The sequence below is a fragment of the Mirounga angustirostris genome, unplaced genomic scaffold (genome assembly GCF_029215605.1).
Source record: "Mirounga angustirostris isolate CCGP_5_RB_7025 unplaced genomic scaffold, mMirAng1.0.hap1 SCAF_5, whole genome shotgun sequence".
In the NCBI taxonomy this organism is placed as follows: domain Eukaryota; kingdom Metazoa; phylum Chordata; class Mammalia; order Carnivora; family Phocidae; genus Mirounga; species Mirounga angustirostris.
The window spans coordinates 155578436-155596138 of record NW_026991713.1 but is presented as its reverse complement, the minus strand read 5'-3'; the positions used below and the strand labels follow the sequence as shown (position 1 = coordinate 155596138).

The 17703-nt window shown below is 43.6% G+C and overlaps 1 protein-coding gene across 29 annotated transcripts in view; it reads left to right on the top strand.

The window, feature by feature from the left end:
* The first annotated feature begins 5137 nt into the window (after positions 1–5137).
* Positions 5138–17703, top strand: part of LOC135364545 (transport and Golgi organization protein 1 homolog) — a 51809-nt gene continuing 39243 nt past the window's right edge. For 20 of the 29 annotated variants that reach the window (XM_064592647.1, XM_064592649.1, XM_064592662.1 and 17 more), the window contains exon 1: positions 12729–12796. Coding sequence is in view for 5 of the 29 variants with exons in the window: in XM_064592671.1 (XP_064448741.1) it covers positions 7507–7939 (433 nt within the window). In the remaining 24 variants the exon portion in view is untranslated. The other 9 variants (XM_064592671.1, XM_064592674.1, XM_064592673.1 and 6 more) reach the window with 4 other exon arrangements.

The window sequence follows — 17703 nt, the reverse complement described above, 5'->3', positions numbered from 1 at the left end:
GTTCCCAGTAGACGGAGAGTTGCCCACAGCCGTGACCTCTAAACTAATACCGTCTTGTGTGTTGGCTCGACTCCTTCACGTCTTAGCTCCTGTCATTGCTTCCTGAAGACCCTTCCAGAGAAACTACTTATACCACATCCTTGTCTTAGAGTCACTTTCTGAGGGACCCAACCACTCCTAACTCCTGGTGCTGCCAAGAATCGTGGGTATTGTCCCTCTGTGCCCCAGGAGAGAATCTGCTTTTAAAAGACACACGTTCTTGGGAGATCTCAAAGCTGGGTCATGAGAATCAACTTACATTTTTCCCTTGTGTGTGAAAACTTAAAAGCCACACATACAAGGTGGTGGACTGACATAGATCACAGTGAGATTATTCAACTTGTCACACAAAGTGGAATGCTCAGGCTGGAAGGAGACATTTGTTGTAGGATCATTATCAGTGGCACTATTATTGAGCTCAAATACCCTAGCCTTTGAAGGTTCTTCTTTGACTCCTGTTTTGTCCATAAGGGTACTGTGTGGCTATATGCCCACCCTAGATACATCCCCAGTCCTTATCTTTGTCTCCAGTCCTAGACTCACTGTCATCCAACCCCACCTCCCCTGTTCCCACTTTCTGTGTCACGTCCTCCTTTTCTGCTCCCCAAGGTTTCCCACGATCCATCTTGGCTCCAGACTCCCACCCTTCAGCTGTCAGAGGTTCCTTGGGTCCTCCATCTCCCCTGATCCCCTCTGATTAGTAGGAGGGGATGTGAGTATGACTGAAGGTCCTGCTCTGCCTTTACTTAAGTCCTGGGACTGCACGAGGGAATGGGCCCCAGTCTGGAGTCCTGGATTGCCTGGATATTGATCTATGGCAAAGAAGTAATTGAATTCAACACAATTACGTTGAACTCGAGGCTTTTGCCAGGCACTGGGAAGAGCACCAGCATATTTTGGGAGGGGTGGTGGTCGGGAGACACACCCAGTGCTTAGGCCTTGCCCTGAGAAATGGTCCAGTTATAAAGACAGTAGCTAAAAAAATGCAAGGCAAGGAAAGGTAAGGAATAGGATGTCAGGCTTATTGAGTGCTTTATGTCAGGTGTGCGTCAGTAATCATTCTGCTCTCAGGCGACAGTGCCCTACAGTAGAAAAATCTCATTGTCACCCCCATTTTGGAGATGAGCATGCTGAGGCTCAGAGAAAGGCACACAGCTAGAGAGTGAGGGAGCTAGGGTTCCAACCAACGGAGAGCCTTCCCTTCTACCCAAGACTCTATGAGCTTTTATAGAGCTACATGCCACTTGATTCTTTCTGGTGAAGGGAGCAAAGGGGTATTTAAATCCTCATAGAACTCAAAATATTCTTCGTGGAGAAGAGAAAACAGAATAAAAGGCCTACCCCGGGAAGAATAGATTCAGAGGGCCTGTCTTGGGGGAAGACTCAGCATTGACCTCAGGCCAGTGGCTTCTTACTCCACCTCTGATGAGGTTATTTACCAAACAGAACCTTTATCGGACCCATCAGGTTGTTCCCCAAACTTACTGGACTCTGATGTAGACTGAGAGATTTTTTTATCAAGCAGATGTGAATCCTTTCTCAGGCTCTGGGTTTCCGTGCCTGAACTTCTGAGGACCAAGAATGAGGACCTCTTCATGTGAAAAGGATGCAGGAACCAGCTTGAAAGGGTCACCACTGTCCAAATGAAGACAACCTGCAGATCAAAATGAATCATGGCAGGAATAGTTTCCCAATACTGAATGATAATCCATGAGTCTAGAGTACTCCTTAAGAAAAGCTTTGAAAATCGAGATTGAGAGAAGGGAAAGATCTTTACAAAAGATTGCTCAGAATTAAAGATACAAGTAGACAGTGGAAAGAAGAAATCACCTTTAAACAAACATAACAATTCAGCCACCAGTTATCAGTAGATGGTCTTTAGGGGAAATGATGTTAGGGCACAAGATATGGACTGTGGGAACCACGGTGAACTTAACACCACTTACTTACAGTGAAACTAGACTTTTTCCATGTGGCTCATGAGGCAGGATCAAAGTGAAGGGCATAATATCAGATAGTAACAGATTTTAAAAGGAGAAGAAAAACTAGAGAAGTCTGGACAAATAGAACGCACATCATGAGATGATAAATGTAAAGTCAAGGAGAAAAAGTCCCATTGAATGCGAATGGACAAAAAGATCCAGATAAAAATCCACAACTTTCTAAACCAACCAACCGACCAACAAGGGCAAGCTTTTGCAGTGCCTGGGTGGCTCAGTCAGTTAAGCGTCTGCCTTCAGCTCAGGTCATGATCCCAGGGACCTGGGATTGAGCCCCACATCCAGCTCCCTGCTCAGCGGGAGTCTGCTTCTCCCTCTCCCTCTGCCCCTCCCCCCACTCATGCTTTTTCTCTCTCTGCTCTCTCTTTCAAATAAATAAATAAAATCTTTCAAAAAAAATGCAGGAAAAATAAAATCCTCGAGTGGCAAATTTTCACAGCCCTCTCTCAGCAGCCCCCAAACTAGTAAGGATACAGAAGATTGGACAGTTAAAACATCTGAATGTAGAGGTAGATACATAATCATATAAAGTACATAGCATATAGAAGGAGATACAAAATAAAGACATAAAATACATGTATAATAATTATGCATTTAGATATTAGATAAGATAAAATAGAAGTTAAAAAATAAAACTATTCTACATTCGTATAAAATGAATATATACAGATACAGAAATATGTATATATATTAATACATACAGTTATACACAGAAATCTATAGGTTATTTTACCAAGAAGATAAAGGAGAGTCATTATTTTTAAGGACATATCATATGTTTATAAAATTTAAGCATGAATTGGACATAAAGCAAGTCTCAATATATTTCAGAAGAGTGAAACCCACAAAGGATGTTCTTTGATCACAGTTGCAAATGTGCTGGATCATTGAAGAAATGATAACTAGCATTGCCACATATGTTTGGTAATTGAATAGCCTTTTGAACAAAACTACAGAAGGAAATCTGAAAGGAAAAATCAGTGGGAACTGGATGAAAATGATACTGAATAAATGGCAGTAAAATAGACCTCTTCTGTCTTGGGAATTTGCCTTTGGATAGAAAGATTTATGGTGTTCAAATCATCCCATATTAAGGGAGAAGGTGTTACACGTTAAACATCCCTAGAAATGCCCCTTATCTCTGTCACCTTATTAGGTGTTAGTGTGGGGTTTACATTATGCACATAAATGGAAAAATGCCAAGCTGCATCTCATGCTTGATCTGTGTGGGATCTCCATGACCATTTTAATTCATAAAGTTCATAAGCTTCTCTCTCAAGGGACTTCTGGACAACACCCAGGGAGTGTGGCACCACCAGGAGCCTGAGAGAGGGTGAGGAAGAATCAGAGGGAGATAGGGGTCGAGAGAAGAAGGGACAATGAGGAATTGCAAGGAGGAAAGGGGGAGGTGGTCCAGGTGTGTGGAGGCCGTGGGCCAGGGAGCCCTCCTATACCAGAGGGGCCTTGCTCAATTTCCAAAACCAGGCCCCAGATCCTGCAGCCTGGAACTGGCACAGATGCATTGCTGATCTCGACCCAAAGTATTCGAAAATAAGGTCCGTGTTCTCCCTCCGGAGCTAGCAATGTGCAGCAGGATGGGGGGGTTGCTATCCTCATGTCCACTGTGGATCCTGATGCAGGATGGTAGGTGGACAGTTTCCAACCCCAAGCATTCGGGGCGCCTGGGTGGCTCAGTCTTTAAGCATCTGCCTTTGGCTCTGGTCATGATCCCAGAGTCCTGGGATCAAACCCGGCATCGGGCTCCCGGCTCAGCTTCTCCCTCTCCCACTCCCCTGCCTGTGTTCCCTCTCTCACTGTCTCTCATTCAGAGTGAGAGAGGGAACAAGTCAAAAAGAAATCTTAAACAAAACCAAAAAACAAACCCCAAGCATTCTCTTACATCCAAGCAGAAACGTCATACTTCACCAAGCTTCTTCTAGTTGTGACCGGATGGCAATTAGTATTTGAAGGTAAAATGGGTTCCTTCCCAGACTGATGGAAACGATTTCATCCATCTTCCATGTCTAAATCACTTTTCATTGAAAACATTATCTCAGGAGACATGCAGTAATTCATAAGGCATGTGTAGCTCCCTCTAGGTTTGCATTTGGACCCTGTCACCTATGTGTTCCCAAACACTTGATTGGCAAAGTTGAAACTACGCTGTCACGATCAAGATCATGGTGCTAGATGATGTCTTACCTAAATGGAATTTCAATATCCTGACCTGACCGGAAATTATTCTGTTCTTAAGAGGGAGAAGATTGAAAGCAAAATTAAGATAGTGTACTGGGTGTCAGTGTTTTATGTACTAGGAACCTTTTGGTGGGTAAACCCAAGCACGTGAGTTTGCATTATGTCAATTTGCAGTCTGTATTTTGGAGGGGAGTGGTGGCAGCGCTAGCAGTTCCCTAGTGACATTGACAAAATCGGTTTCATTCTTCAGTGACACAGAAAGGAGAAGGTACAGATGTCTTTGTGTCTGAGGCACCGTCACAAAGCCCTGTCCCAGTCTGGAGAACAGGCTTGGCGGGACCCAAGCACCCTCAGTGCCTGCAGCTGAGCAGCCATGGCTTGGAGAATTGTAGGGATTCCCAGGGCAGCCGGCAGGGGGCGCGCGCGCACCTCCGACGGTGGGGGGCGGGGGCGCGCGCGCACCTCCGACGGGGGGGGGCGGGGGCGCGCGCGCACCTCCGACGGGGGGGGCGGGGGCGCGCGCGCACCTCCGACGGGGGGGGGCGGGGGCGCGCGCGCACCTCCGACGGGGGGGGGCGGGGGCGCGCGCGCACCTCCGACGGGGGGGGCGGGGGCGCGCGCGCACCTCCGACGGGGGGGGGCGGGGGCGCGCGCGCACCTCCGACGGGGGGGGCGGGGGCGCGCGCGCACCTCCGACGGGGGGGGGCGGGGGCGCGCGCGCACCTCCGACGGGGGGGGCGGGGGCGCGCGCGCACCTCCGACGGGGGGGGGCGGGGGCGCGCGCGCACCTCCGACGGGGGGGGGCGGGGGCGCGCGCGCACCTCCGACGGTGGGGGGGCGGTTTCCCTGAGGGCGCAGCAACTGCCTGCTGTAGGAAGACTTCATGGCCTTCTCTGACCCAGGGCACCGCAGGGCAGGAGAGGTTTCTGCTGCCCCCCGAGGACCCACTACCCTCCGAGAGCCAGGGCTGCGTTTACCAGCAAGTTCTGCCGCCGCCCTGGGAGAACCTGGGGCCTTTGCAGCAACTTGGTGCCTCCTGAGGAGCGAAGGAGAAGCAGCCTTGTTGGCTGAGTGCTGAGCAGGGGGCTCTGGGCGGCTTCCCAGGCCCTGCTGGTAGGTGAGCAGCACAGTCGCTTGCATTTGGGGGGCTGTTGCCCTGGTTTGGTCCTTATTTTCCCTGAGGGTATTTGAACAAGAGGTATTTGACTCGGGCATCCGTGGATGGAGGGGTCCCGCGACGCCCCGTCAGAGATGCTGTGGTGGTTTTGTTACAGATGCAGGCTTGTTTCTGGGGAGAAATCCTGACTCCAATTAAGAGGAAGGGGAGCAGCATTTAGTTGGGAGGTGAAGACGCTAACTGCTGCCTCTCAGGACCTTCTAGAAGAATGAGCTGGGATCCCACTTTCTGATTTCTGCTGGAACCAGAGCCCCAGGTAAAAACCAAGTACCGTCCAGTTTGTAACCTTAAAGGTAGAAACTCTCAGGGAATTATCAGCCCAGGTCGGGTTTCTTTGGAAGGAAAGAGACTTGAATGCAGGACAGAGAAGCTGTGATTCAACCGTAGGCACATTGGGGAATATCAGAGAGGCTCCCTGTTTTCAGGAGGAAAGGGGGCAATTTGGAAGGCTGTTAAGAACCGAAGGTCCATTGGTGGCATCTGGGAGTTCCAAGTGTTGTAGCTTCTCGTGGGTGAGCCCTGTTGGAGGAGGTGAGGGGGGGATATAGAGATGAGAATAGAGTTCTGCTAGCTGGAGTAGTGGAGTATCCATGTGCGAGGTCAAGTCCATGTCTTCCTGTTGGGTCCCCACTTTATTTGGAGGGGTAGTGTGTGGGGGCTCCCCCTGCCCAAACCTCCTGCCTGTGTTTTGTGACATTTCCCGTTAGGAGTTTTCAAAATTACCCTTTTAAAAAAATTTTATTACGTTAGTCGCCATGCAGTACGTTAGTTTTTGATGTAGTGTTCCATGATTCATTGTATTTGTGTAACACCCTCACTCCTTCTGATCAAGATTTGCTTTGATGAGCAAAATAAATCAGAGAAAGATAAATACTGTATGATTTTACTCATCTGTGGAGTTTATAAAGAAAAAAAAAACAAATGAGCCAAGAGAAGAAAAAAGAGTCAAACCAAGAAACACTCTTAAGTAGAGAGAACAACCTGTTGTTACCGAGGGGAGGTGTTTGGGGGAATGGGTTGAATAGGTGATAGGGATTAGGATGAGCACCAGGTGTTGCCTGGAAGTGTTGAAGCGCTAGATTGTACACCTGAAATGAGTATCATAGTGTATGTGGACTAATTGTAAATAAGAACTTTAAAAAAGTTTCCTTGGGAGAATTTCTTTTTCTCTTTAGGATTTTATTTATTTGTATGTATGTATGAGAGAGAGACAGAGAGGCAGAGAGGCAGAGGGAGAAACAGGCCCCCGCTGAGCAAGGATCCCAATGTGGGACTCAATCCCAGGACCCTGGGACCATGACCTGAGCCAAAGGCAGACGCTTAATCGACTGAGCCGCCCAGGTGTCCCTGGAAGGCTTCCTGATCAACAGTCAAGTTCTTTGTAGTTAGTGGTTTTGTGTTTCAGTGCCAGCAAAGCTTTTTCAGATTGGCATGTCTCATGTTGGAGGGAATGTGCATGGCAGTTGTAGACTACTCAAGTGACACCTGAGGAACAGGGAGGGTTAGATGGGAGAAACTCACGAACTTCCCATGTGAAGTCTGTATCTGCTCAAGACTGAGACCAGTGAGCCAGCATCACTTCATTGGAGACAGTGTTTCTACAAAGGACTGAGAGACAGCAAGTACAGAATCAAAAACAAGATGACAATTCCAAACCATATGCTGGTTTTAATCCAGGACCCTAGGTCTGAAAGGAGCCAACTGAAAATATTTATTGGCACTTGTTTGGACTGAAGGCAAACCCGGAGTCCTGTATGCCTCCTGGAAGTGTCCTCCCCCAGTGGCTAGAAACAAAACAGACAAATACTGCAGGAATGCACTGAATGAAATCACTGAGCACATTAGGGAACATAGAGTACACTGAAGAACATGAAGCAATAGTTAGAGAACTTGTTGCAAGAATAGGAATACTTCTGGGACATTTCAAAACAGTATTGTTCTTTCAAAAGAACTGTTTAGAACTATATGGGTTATCAGTAGTGGTCTGTTATGTTGTAAATTCAGAAACCATGCATTTGGATTAGAATCAGGATTCAGTTAGTAGTTGAGGTAAAAGAAAGACTTTTGAATTCTGAACCTTCTAAACCTCTAGAAATGCTCACAAGATCAAAAGGAGGCGATTTTAGGGAAGATCATAATCCAAAGAGGTTTCCTCCTTTTGCAAGAGACTGGGATATGCAGAAAATGGCATGTTCTTTGCACAAAAGAGGTAGAAGGAGCAACAGTGAGAAAAGGAATGCAGGCCTGGTCTGGACATGTGGGGCAAGCTGTCTCCCCAGATGTTTTCTATTGCAATTTGGGAAGTATTTACCTTCTTGTCACCAGCTGGTGTACAGGTCCAGTCAGGGTTTGGTGCCTTCTTTAAATGTGTCCCGTGGACCCAAGAGTCCATTCCCTGGGATTTGGCAGCACAAGGTTTGGTTAGCAGTATGTGATAAGGGCCTCTCAAGGGAGGTTGAAGAGAATCTCTGTGGAGGTGTCTTTTCCAATGGAGAGACTCTCCAGGTTGCAAGGTGTGATGATCAAGGTAAGTGTCCGCTGGGAGTGGCCTGTGAAAAGATTGCTCTGCTACAACATGGTTAGTTTTAATAGAAGCAACTAGATGTTTGCATTATTGAAATATATCCCCTTTTCCCACCTGTGGGTCAAAAGGGGCAGTGGTCGAATGCATGGATGTCCAGTGACTGTCTCCAAGGGTGAGAGTCTGAGTTCCAAAGGGTGTGGACTTGAGATTTCGAAGGAGTAACAGCAATGCCTTTGTCCCAGGTAGTTGGAAAATTTGCACATTTTGCTCATTGAGTCCCCAGTATTGCCATTATTGCATTGGACCATCTGTGAAGATAGGGGTTAGTAATGTACAATGAAAGTGTTGTAAAACTGGCCAAACATCACAAACGGGGTGAGGGCCCTGCACGGTAGAATGGGTTTTCTGGTCACTGTGTAGTTCAAGAGGGCTTCCCTGGGAGGGATAATTTTTTCTAACAGGATTTCAGCCACACACGAGTCATTGGCCTTTCTCCAAGGGAAAGCTTTGGTCCAGTGAGGAAACATAGGCACATTGACTAACACTTATTTCCATGAGATGAGGAAGTGGCATGAAATCCACTTGCCAAATCTCAAAGGGTTCATTGGGCAGTTTAAATGCCCACGGGAGGTATGGATTTCTTTCCCAGGATTGTATTTTGGACCAATGGGAGGAGCAAGGTAGGCACTTTTTTGCAGCCTTCTTAATATTTCCCCACCAATATTGGTTCATGAACACTATCAGTTTGTTATTAGACCAATGGTTTAAGGTTTGTACTATTGTCAGGCATGGGAATTTTAGAATTTTGGGGAGGGCCAGATTGTTACTTGATCCAAGGCAGAATTCTCTCTTTTTATCAGTCATTAGATTCCCAACATTGTTTCTCCTTCTCTGGGCCCAGTTGTTGGGCATATCTGATCAATTTTTCCAAACTGTCAATTGGTAGGACATCCCTTCAGAACATGACAGAGGCCTGACTCTCAAGCTCCTTTTGAGCAGATTTTTTGGCAGAAATGTCAGCAAGGCTGTTTCCTCTGGCCCCCAGGGAGTCAAGTGCAGAATATCCCTGGGACCTTAATAATAGCTAGATCTGCAGGCAAAAATATGGCATCTGATGAATTTTGGACATAGCCATTTTTTAAATTTTTAAATTTTATTATGTTACTCACCATACAGTACATCATTAGTTTCTTTTTTCTTTAAAGATTTTATTTATTTATTTGACAGAGAGACCCACAGCAAGAGAGGGAACACAAGCAGGGAGAGTGGGAGAGGGAGAAGCAGGCTTCCCGCCGAGCAGGGAGCCCGACGTAGGGGCTCGATCCCAGGACCCTGGGATCATGACCTGAGCCGAAGGCAGACACTTAACGAGTGAGCCACCCAGGCGTCCCTGTACTGTGGAGTTTTATGGTTTTTATATTCTGGTTTTTCATGACCTATCTTGTTTTTCCGTCAAAACCAAACTATCCTGTCTCCTTGTGCCTCAGGGCGCTACTGAAAATCTAGTAAGTGATTTCCAGTATAGAGGAAGGACTGGATCCGTGATCCATTCCTCCCACAGTTTTGATCTTTGAGATAATACCTTAACTCAAAAGTGCTCTAATGGCAAGCAGGTATTATAGGCCATAGCATGTAGGTGGAAGGACTGCAAATTGAGGACTTTTCGTTTCATCATCAGCACACCACCCTATGCGCAGTCTCAGTCAGCTAGGTGTCTAACTCTTGATTTAATTTTGGCTCAGGTCACGATCTCATAGTTGTTGGATTGAGCCCTGCGTCAGTGTCAGGCTCCACATGCAGCAGGGAGTCTGCTTGAGATTCTGTCTCTTCCTCTGCCTTCCCCACGTCCTCCCCTCCCCCGCCTCGATCTCATGCACTCTCTCTCTGTAATAAATAAATTAATCTTTAAAAAATGAGTCAGAAAAAGATAAACATTCAGATTTTAAAATCGAAAAAGGACAGTAAACAGCAGAAAAACTTCAATCTTACTAGTAATCAAAAGACAAGTAAGATTACTCACTTTTTTTTTTTTTTGAGATTATTCACTTTTCACATTGGCCAAGACTTAAAACCTGATAATATCCAATGTTACTTGCTCCTTTACTGTCTGTAAGGGTTTTTGTAAGTTTCATGTTATTTCTTCCATAAATGTTTGATAGGATTTACCAGTAAAACCACCTGGGTCTGGGGCTTTCTTTCTGGTAAGGTTGTTAATAATTATTTCAGTTATTAAAATAGATACCGGATCATTCAGATTTTTGTTTTATTTTGTGTGGTATGTTCTATTTTTTGAGGCATCTTTCCATTTCATCTACATTGTTGAATTTGTTGACCTAAAACTGTTCATAGTATTTTCTTGTTATCTTTTTTTTTAAAGATTTATTTATCTCTTTTAGAGAGAGAATGTGAGAGACTGGTAGAGGGGTAGAGGGTGAGGGAGAGCGAGAATCTCAAGCAGGTTCCCCACTGAGTGCAGAGCCCAACATGGGGCTCAATCCCATGACCCTGAGATCATGACCTAAGCCAAAACTGGCTAAGGCCAACACTTAATCAACTGAGCCACCCAGGCACCTCTGTCTTTTTAATATGTGTAAGATCTGTAGCGATAACTCCTTTTTTATTTCTGATACTGACATACAAAAATGTTATGTTAAAGGATGATCATCCAAGCGTTTTATAAAGTAAAAAATTGAAAAAAAACTAAAAACCAAACCTCCAACAATAAGGGATTAGTAAAGTAAAAAACTTTATCATCTTGACAGAATGAACTACTACATGTCCCTTAAAATTATATGAAAACTATTATGAAATAATACTGCAGACTTACCTGGATGACTAAAGTTTAAAAGATTCATAGTAACAAGTGTTGTTGAGGGTATGGAGCAAATAGAACTTTTTTAAAAAAGGTTTCTCTTTAAATTCCAGTTAACATACAGTATAATATTCATTTCAGGTGTAGGGTTTAGTGATTCAGCAAACCAAACAACATCCAGTGCCCATCACAACAAATGTGCTTCTTAATCCCCACCACCTGTTTCACCCATCTCCCCACCCACCTCCCCTCTGGCAACCATCAGTGTGTTCTCTATAGTTATAAGTCTCTTTCTTGGTTTGCCTCTCTCTCTCTTTTTCCTTATGCTCATTTGTTTTGTTTCTCAAATTCCGCATATGATTGAAATCATCTGATATTTGTCTTTCTCTGACTGACTTATTTCGCTTAGCATAATTATGCAAATGGAACTTTTATTCAGCCTCCACTGTGGTAGGAGTATAAATTGGGAATTAGAAAACTGTGGTAATATCTTAATCAAACTTAAAATATGCATACCTTATGATTCACATCTCCCCTCCTAGATCTATATCAATCATCAATCTTTGCATATATTCAGCAACAGACATGTAGAATAATATTCAAAGCACCTTTATTCATGTTATCCCAGATTGGAATCAATCCCATTCTCTCACCAAAAGTAGAGTGGATAAGTAAATTTTAGGTGTATTCATACAATGGGATTCTACATAGCAATGAAGAAGAATGAACTATTGATACAGATACAATGACATGGATAAATCTCACAGGCATTATTTTGAGAGAAAGAAGTCAGACACAAAAGAGTACAGACGGGATGATTCCATTTGTATAAGGGAGCAGGCAAAATTAATCTATGGTTTTAGAAGTCAGAATAATAGTTACTGATGGAAAGAGAGGCTAAAGGTAAACCTTGAGACCAGTTAGAGGTAAAGAAAGGAAGTGGTTCATTCAGAATTAACTCCAGTAGGGAGTGCTCAGAGGAGAGACTTCCTGAGCAAACTTTAGTTGAGTTTTTTAAGTTGTGTCAAAACACTGGGAAAGCAGGTTTGCGATTTAGAGAGTGGGATGTTCAAATTGCTTGTCATATTTAACATTCCTGTGACTTTTGTGGTTGGCCAGGTCTGAATTGGGATGGCCCATGGAATCTGCTTGCAGGCATCTGCCACTCAGAATTTTTTTTTTTTAAGATTTTATTTATTTATTTGAGAGAGAGAGAATGAGAGAGAACACATGAGAGGGGGGAGGGTCAGAGGGAGAAGTAGACTCCCTGCCGAGCAGGGAGCCCGATGCGGGACTCGATCCAGGGACTCCAGGATCATGACCTGAGCTGAAGGCAGTCGCTTAACCAACTGAGCCACCCAGGCGCCCTGCCACTCAGAATTTATTGCTCTTAGGATTTAATGGACTTTTCCCAATTCCTGAAACTGCTTTTAGGTACAGAAATTTACTTCTAAGTTCATAAAAGGAGGAGTTCAGTTTTCACAGAGGCGTGAGGACATGAGGGAGCCTATTAGGGTGCTGGGAATATCTTATGTCCTAATCTAAATGTGATTACAGGTGCATAAATATGTAAACATTCATTGGGCTGTTCATGTAAGATTTGTGTACTTACTGAATATATGTTTTACTTAATTAAAAATTTTAAAATGGTATTATGTAAATATGCATTATTGCACAGAAAAACATTTCTCTTATATTGCTGAATGAAAAAGACAAGTTATGCTAGAAGATTTCTCCTTGAAATCACTTCTACTAAAAAAGTGTTTCTATATACGAAGAAAGAAGACTAGAAGAATATACACCAAAATATGAGATGGTGAATGACTCTTATTTTTTTATTTTTGTTTATTTGCATTTTCTAAACTTTCTGTAATGCTTATGTATCTGAGGTGGTCCAGAGCCCTCCCCAGACCACCACAGCCCCACGCTCAATAGCAGTAACCACAAGCATTTACCGCCTCTGACCCCAACACACCTGGGACATCATCAGCTCTACCAGTCCACCAGAAGGAACCATCTTCATCCATGATCCCTCTGTCCCCTGTGAGGTAAGCCATGTGGACTCTCGCTGAAGCATATTCCTCCCAGCTCACCTGAGAGAAGAACAAATTCAGAAACCTAAATTTACATAACTTCCACAATCATTTAATGGCATGAGCTGAGCACTGTGCTAGCCCTGAAGGGAGATAGAGAGAAATAACACAAAATCTGCACTCTCCAGGTGCTTCCCAGAGAGAAAACGCACATAGATCTTTGTTGGTGACTTCTGTTAGCACCAGGTCTTTTTTTTTTTTTCTTCCCATCTGGAAACAGGAATAAGGATGGTACTTTACCCAGAGGTTTTTTCCTGAGGCTGAAATGATGCAGTGCAAGCATAGCATTTAGCATAGGGCCAGTGGCCGTGTGTGCAAGGGACGCTGGCTTCTATTTTCTTAGGCTCATCATCCATCAAACACAATCACTGCTCTTAAATTGTGCCTTTAATTTCCACACTGTCCATGGCTTTCTATCAGAAGGTGACTTTGGATTTATGTTCTTACACCAGAAACACAACACAGTGATTAGTACAAATACCCCTTAGCACAGACAACCTCATTTTGCTTGATCATTCTGTAGCGTATCCACAGATTCTTTTTTTAAAAAGATTTTAAGGGCACCTGGGTGGCTCAGTCATTAGGCGTCTGCCTTCGGCTCAGGTCATGATCCCAGGGTCCTGGGATCAGCCCCACATCGGGCTCCCTGCTCCACGGGATGCCTGCTTCTCCCTCTCCCACTCCTCCTGCTTGTGTGCTCTCTCTTTCTGTCAAATAAATAAATAAAACCTTAAAAAAAAAGATTTTACTTATTTGAGAGAGAGAGAGAAAGAGAAAGAACACAGGGAGAGAGCACAGAGGGAGTTGGAGAAGCCGACTCCCCACTGAGCAGAGAGCCCGGCATGGGGCTTGATCTCAGGACCCTGGGATCATGACCTGAGCTGAAGGGAGACGTCCACCCGACTGAGCCACCCAGTGCCCCAAACATCCACAGATCTAACAGCACTTGACTTGCCTGCTATGGAAACCACAAGACCAGTTAGTCTAGGTTCTTGTATCTAAAAAAAAATCTGCTTATTAAAGTTCTAATGAATTTTGGTAAAACTGTGTAAGCAACTCCTTCTCAAGTAGCATAATAATCCAAATAGGTGTATGAGATGCTGGAATCTCTTATTTGGAATCTCTATATTATGGGGCAGAAAGAGATTTTTTTGGTATCAGTGTGTCTGAGTTATCTTGTCAAAGTTTGAAAATATTAAGCACTATCCCTTCAAGAAATTTTGTAATATTAGAACTTTTAAAAAACAAGAAACAGAATCTTAATTATAGAGAACAAACAAATGATTACCCAAGGGGAGGGGATGAGTGAAATATGTGATGGGGATTAACGAATACACCTGTGATGAGCGCCAAGCGTTGTATCAAAGTGTTGAATCATTAGGGGCACCTGGGTGGCTCAGTCAGTTAAGCGGTTGCAGCTCAGGTCATGATCCCAGGGTCCTGGGATCAAGCCCTGCCTCAGGCTCCCTGCTCAGCAGGGAGTAGGAAAAAAATTACCCAGCCTTTAACTCAGAAATTTGGCTTTTGATAATTTTTCATAGGAAATAATTAAAATGGCATTTAAAGAGTTAACAAGGTTACTCACTGAAAAAGTATGTTTAATATGAAACATTGGAAATGAAGAAAATTTCCAATAATAGTGGATATGTTCAATAAATCATGATATTTCCTTTTGGTAGCATGCTGTGAAATTAAAAAAATTTTCTGTTATATAGGGGCGCCTGGGTGGCTCAGTTGTTAAGCGTCTGCCTTCCGCTCAGGTCATGATCCCAGGGTCGTGGGATCGAGCCCCACATCGGGCTCCCTGCTCAGTGAGAAGCCTGCTTCTCCCTCTCCCGCTCCCCCTGCTTGTGTTCCCTCTCTTGCTGTGTCTCTCTCTGTGAAATAAATAAATAAAATCTTTAAAAATTTTTTTTCTGTTACATAAAAAGATTTACCTCTATGTGAAAATCATAAGTAAAAAAGCAAGATTGATAGCCAGTAGGTAGAATGTAATTCCAATTTTATAAAATAATATATGTACATAGAGAAATAAGAGAAGGACATATATCCAAACGTTAAAGTGAGTAGTAATGGTGGGATTATGAGTGAAAAGAATTTTCTTTGGCCTTTTTCTTAGTTTTTCAAAGCTTTCTATATATAACATAGAGTTTTATTATTAGAAAGGTTGAATAAATAATATTTATATTTAAAAGTAATTAAAAGGAGGCTTCCCTTTATAGAAAAAATGGAAATCTCTTTTTTTATATGTATATTTTTTTATTCTTATGTTAATCCCCATACATTACATCATTAGTTCTAGATGAAGTGTTCCATGATTCATTGTTTGTGCATAACACCCAGTGCTCCATGCAGAATGTGCCCTCCTCAATACCCACCACCAGGCTAACCCATCCTCCCACCTGCCTCCCCTCTAGAACCCTGTTTGTTTTTCAGAGTCCATCGTCTCTCATGGTTCGTCTCCCCCTCCGATTTCCCCCTTCATTCTTCCCTTCCTGCTATCTTCTTCTTTTTTTTTTCTTAACATACATTGCATTATTTGTTTCAGAGGTACAGATCTGAGATTCAACAGTCTTGCACAATTCACTGCGCTTACCAGAGCACATACCCTCCCCAGTGTCTATCACCCAGTCACCCCATCCCTCCCACCCCACCCCCCACTCCAGCAACCCTCAGTTTGTTTCCTGAGATTAAGAATTCCTCATATCAGTGAGGTCATATGATACATGTCTTTCTCTGATTGACTTATTTCGCTCAGCATAACACCCTCCAGTTCCATCCACGTCGTTGCAAATGGCAAGATCTCATTCCTTTTGATGGCTGCATAATATTCCATTGTATATATATACCACATCTTCTTTATCCAGTCATCTGTCGATGGACATCTTGGCTCTTTCCACAGTTTGGCTATTGTGGACATTGCTGCTATAAACATCAGGGTGCACGTAGCCCTTCGGATCCCTACTTTTGTATCTTTGGGGTAAATACCCAGTAGTGCAATTGCTGGATCATAGGGTAGCTCTATTTTCAACTTTTTGAGGAACCTCCATACTGTTTTCCAGAGTGGCTGCACCAGCTTGCATTCCCACCAACAGTGTAGGAGGGTGCCCCCTTCTCCGCATCCCCACCAACATCTGTCGTTTCCTGACTTGTTAATTTTAGCCATTCTGACTGGTGTGAGGTGGTATCTCATTGAGGTTTTGATTTGGATTTCCCTGATGCCGAGCGATATTGAGCACTTTTTCATGTGTCTGTTGGCCATTTGGATGTCTTCTTTGGAAAAATGTCTGTTCATGTCTTCTGCCCATTTCTTGATTGGATTCTTTGTTCTTTGGGTGTTGAGTTTGATGAGTTCTTTATAGATTTTGGATACTAGCCCTTTATCTGATATGTCATTTGCAAATATCTTCTCCCATTCTGTCGGTTGTCTTTTGTTTTGTTGACTGTTTCCTTTGCTTTGCAAAAGCTTTTTATCTTGATGAAGTCCCAATAGTTCATTTTTGCCCTTGCTTCCCTTGCCTTTGGCGATGTTTCTAGGAAGAAGTTGCTTCGGCTGAGGTCAAAGAGGTTGCTGCCTGTGTTCTCCTTTAGGATTTTGATGGACTCCTGTCTCACATTGAGGTCTTTCAACCATTTGGAGTCTATTTTTGTGTGTGGTGTAAGGAAATGGTCCAGTTTCATTCTTCTGCATGTGGGGCTATCCAATTTTCCCAACACCATTTGTTGAAGAGACTGTCTTTGTTCCATTGGACCATTCTTTCCTGCTTTGTCAAAGATGAGTTGACCATAGAGTTGAGGGTCCATTTCTGGGCTCTCTATTCTGTTCCATTGATCTATGTGTCTGTTTTTGTGCCAGTACCATGCTGTCTTGATGATGACAGCTTTGTAATAGAGCTGGAAGTCCGGAATTGTGATGCCGCCGGCTTTGCTTTTCTTTTTCAACATTCCTCTGGCTATGTGGAGTCTTTTCTGGTTCCATACAAATTTTAGGATGATTTGTTCCATTTCTTTGAAAAAAGTGGATGGTATTTTGATGGGGATTGCATTGAATGTGTAGATTGCTCTAGGTAGCATTGACATCTTCACAATATTTGTTCTTCCAATGCATAAGCATGGAACGTTTTTCCATTTCTTTGTGTCTTCCTCAATTTCTTTCATGAGTATTTTATAGTTTTCTGAGTACAGATCCTTTGTCTCTTTGGTTAGATTTATTCCTAGGTACTTATGGTTTTGGGTGCAATTGTAAATGGGATCGACTCCTTAATTTCTCTTTCTTCTGTGTTGTTGTTGGTATATAGGAATGCCACTGACTTCTGTGCATTGATTTTATATCCTGCCACTTTACTGAATTCCTGTATGAGTTCTAGCAGTTTCAGGGTGGAGTCTTTTGGGTTTTCCACATAAAGTATCATATCATCTGCAAAGAGTGAGAGTTTGACTTCTTCTTTGCTGATTTGGATGCCTTTGATTTCTTTTTGTTGTCTGATTGCTGTGGCTAGGACTTCCAATACTATGTTGAAGAGCAGTGGTGATAGTGGACATCCCTGCCGCGTTCCTGACCTTAGGGGGAAAGCTCTCAGTTTTTCCCCATTGAGTATGATATTCGCTGTAGGTTTTTCATAGATGGCTTTTATGATATTGAGGTATGTACCCTCTATGCCTATACTCTGAAGAGTTTTGATCAAGAAAGGATGCTGTACTTTGTCAAAAGGTTTTTCTGCATCTATTGAGAGGATCATATGATTCTTGTTCTTTCTTTTGTTAATGTATCGTATCCCATTGATTGATTTGCGGATGTTGAACCAACCTTGCAGCCCAGGGATAAATCCCACTTGGTCATGGTGAATAATCCTTTTAATATA